The 3,858-nt window shown below is 37.8% G+C and overlaps 1 protein-coding gene and 1 pseudogene across 1 annotated transcript; both read left to right on the forward strand.

Moving 5' to 3' along the window:
• Positions 1 to 646: 646 nt before the first annotated feature.
• On the forward strand, positions 647 to 878 carry LOC102265209 (SNRPN upstream open reading frame). The gene is given in 3 exon segments (XM_014476668.1): positions 647 to 734; positions 737 to 778; positions 781 to 878. Coding segments are annotated over 3 exon segments (228 nt in total).
• A 1,765-nt stretch (positions 879 to 2,643) lies between these two features.
• Positions 2,644 to 3,511, forward strand: LOC106700613 (ferritin light chain pseudogene; annotated as a pseudogene).
• Positions 3,512 to 3,858: the final 347 nt, after the last annotated feature.

The following is a 3,858-nucleotide window of genomic DNA, read 5'->3' on the forward strand; positions in this document are numbered from 1 at the left end:
AGAACTGACCTGACAGTGGAAATATAAATAATTCATAAAACAGAAGAAGCTATAAGGAATTCTCATTAATGTCCAAAAAGAGAATATATTCACTTTTAAACCAAAATAGACTACTATGAAAGAAGAGCAGTTGGGAAGCAATGAAGAGTTCATGGAAATTAAGAATACATCACCAAAATAAAAAATAAATCGAAAAAGTGCAAGAAAACAAATCAGGAAAATCTCCTGCAATATAGAGTAAAAAGACCAAAGACAGAAAACATGAGGGAAAAAATGTCAAGAGAAGTAGAACTGAAAAAACCAATATCTGTCCTACACAGATGTTCTAGGAACAGAGAAATGAGAAAAAAATTAAAAAAGGAATAGAAGAACATACCCTAGAGTTGATATAAAATATAAAACTTCAGATTGAAAGAGAACCAGTTTGGAAAAAAAAAGATTCATTCTGAAACTTCAGAATATGTATAAAGAGAACACACCAAAGTCTTTGGGTTGGCGGGGGGGGTGAATAGGGGAAACTTTACTACAAACAAGTAATGATTTCAGGGATTCCACGGACACATGGGATGCAAGAAAGCAATGGAGGAAAGCAGAGCAACTATGGGAGATACTTAACATTCTAGCCAGAGGAGTGGCCAGTGGGGGGATGGAGCAGGCCAGGGACTGCTTACGCCTGAGATGGACAACAGCCCAGCACACACCAGAGGTAGAAGTCCAAGTGAAATGTCAAAGGAATTACAACTGAGCAACCAAGAGTGTCAGTTGTACCTAAGGGAATCTAGCAGATGCAAATATGTGTAACAGATTTCCAGGTGAAATCAAGACAGGTATTCTTAGTTGAGACACCAAGAAGTGATAAAAACAGTAGTGGAACATAAAGATAGTTGGCTCCTAGTGAAAAATCCGTACTTTTATATCTTTATAAGGTATAAAATAATAAAGTAATAATATAATGTATAATGTAATAAAGATATTATCCATGAAAAATAGAAAAGCAAGCAAGAAAGCAATGGAGTAATGCTTTCAAATAACTAAGGAAAAAACATTTTGAACATAAAATTCTGTATGCAGCCACACCATCAACCAAGTGTGAAAGTGAAATGAAGACATTTCATACATGCAAAGACTTAGACCAGTTCTTATATAGCTCTTCTGAAAAAAGTTGAAAAGTACCAAAATATACTTCAGCAACACCAAAGAGGAATCCATGACAAAGGATGACACAGACTCTAAGAAACAGCAAAAGTAACCCACAAAGACCATACAAAGAAACAGTGGGAATAAATTTATGCAATGTGACAATAAAATAGTCTGTTTAAAAGTAACTATTCCAAAAACAGTACAAATAACAATCGGGATAATTACAAAATATATTTTCTCTTTCAACAAGAGAATTACAAACTCTGTGAAAATTGTGGTCCATAGATGCAGTAAGCTAAGACAAGGCATTCATTTGAGAAATGGATAAACTGTATGAAAGGAATATCCATTTCCCTTTGTTATAGGAAAATCTCAGAGTAGCACAGGTTTAGGAACATAAAATTACAACTCCTTTTCTATGGATTCAATCATCCCACCTAGATCTGTAACAAATACTAGTTACATAATCATAATACCGTAAGTGCTATTATTTGGACTTGAATTTCATAATAGATTTATAGATGAAGACGAAGTATGGAAAATTCAGGTTGTAAGTGTTATTATAAACTATGCAAAAGAGAGTTACAAAGTTGAAAGGATTTCTGATTTCTGGTCAGAAATATAAGATGCTTTAAAATCACCACTCCATCCTAACAACTAACAAAAAGCCTGAAAATCAACAACTTTTCTTAAATCCCTTAGAGAATTGAAGTCACGGGGCAAACTGCTGCCCTCAAAATCGGAGAGACAAACAGGCCAATAGAAAGAATCACAATTTACTGGAGGAGAATCCTAAATGGAAATCAGACCATGTTCCTTTAAACCATGACATGAGGACCAGCTTTCAACTAAAAGTTACAGGGCAAACTGAAAGGCAATCAACACATTTTGCAGAGAAGGAACAGCATCAGAATCAAATTCAGATATGTCAGGGATGTTGGAATTATCAGTCCAAGTATTCAAATAACTATGATTAACATGCTAAAAGCCCTGATGGATAAAGCAGACAACATACAAGAATAGATGGGCAAGAAGAAAGATGGAAATGTTAAAAGAGAGTCAAAATGAATTCTAGACATCAAAAACAGAAATGAAGAATGTGATTACTTCTGACGGGCTTTGGTGGGCTCATTCATAGAGTGGACATGGCTGAAGAAGAAGCATGAGATTATATCAATAAAAAGCTCCAAAACTGAAAAGAAAAAAAGACTTTAAAAAAAAGGAACAGATTCATGGACAACTACAGAAGGTATAACAAAGATATTCCTTTTGGGAATGCCAGAAACAGAATTTCCTCAGATTAATATTAAACAACAAATCACACATCCAGGAAACTCAAAGAACAATAAGTAGGATCAGTTCTCCCCAAATGACACACAGGCATACAGCATTCAAACTACAGAAAATCAAAGATAAAGAAATTTTGAATGAGGCCAGAGGGGGAATAATACCACACCTACAGAGGAACAAACATATGAATTGAGATCTGACTTCTCAAAAATTATGCAAGTAAGAGGGTGGAGTGAAATATTTAAAGTGTTGAAGAGAAAGAAACATTAACCTAGAATTCTACATCCTGAGAAATTATCATTCAAAAGTGAAGGAGAGGCAGTGTGCCAGGTGATGGTCACACAGGTCTCTTGCTTCAACAGTGTTTGGAGGGAACAGACCCAAGGACACCCCTTGCTCCAGCCTCCCATCACCCTCCAATCTTTTTTCCAATCATAACCTTCAGAATCAGCCATTCAGCTGTCTTCAGTCACTAGGACCAGCCAACACCATTTTCTGAGCTTACTTCCTTATTACCCATCAACTGTGAGATTCGTCAGAATTATTCCACAGAGGTGAGGGCCACCATCAACCTCCTGGTCAACATGCATCTGCAGGCCTCCTACACCTACCTCTCTTTGGACTTCTATTTTCACCAAGAAAATGTGGGTCTGAAGGGCATGGGCCATTTTTTCTGCCAGTTGGCCTAGGAGAATGGTAAAGGTGCCCAGCTGTCTCTCGAAAATGTGAAACCAGTGTTGGGGTCGTGTCCCCTTCCAGGACGTGCAGAAACCATCTCAAGATGAGTAAGGTAAAACCCAGGATGCTATGGAAGCCACCCTTCTCATGCAGAAGAACCCGAGCCATGCCCTTTTAGATCCACATGGCCCCCGCAGACCCCCACCTCTGTGACTTCCTGGAGAGTCACTTCTTGGAGGAGCAGGTGAAACTCATCAAGAAGATGGGTGACCACCTGACCAACCTCCACAGGCTGGCTGGTCTTCAGGCTGGGTTAAGGGAGTATCTCTTGGAAGCACGACTAGAGACTTCTGGAGCCTATTGGACTTTGAGGAGCCCCTCTGATGTCAGGGCTTCTACATGAAGCCCCTCTCTGCAGCCACTAGGCAGCTTTTTAACTCCCCGGGAGCCCTCTCCCAAACCTTGGACCAAATGCAAACAATAAGACTTTTTGCAGAAAAAAACAAAGTGAATGAGAAATTAAGATGTTCTCAAACAAAGATTGAGAGATATTTGTTGCCAATAGATCTGCTTTTTCAGAAATGTTTAAGGAAGTTCTTCAGACAAAAGGAAAATTACATAGATCAGAAACTCGGGTTTACATAAGGAAAAAAACATTAGAGAAAGAATAAGCGAAGGTAAAATAAAGCTTTTTTGCTTCAAAATAATAAAAGCAACAATATATCCTATGATTTTACCAAAATGAAAAGA

Source organism: Bos mutus, chromosome 10 (assembly GCF_027580195.1).
Source record: "Bos mutus isolate GX-2022 chromosome 10, NWIPB_WYAK_1.1, whole genome shotgun sequence".
NCBI lineage: Eukaryota > Metazoa > Chordata > Mammalia > Artiodactyla > Bovidae > Bos > Bos mutus.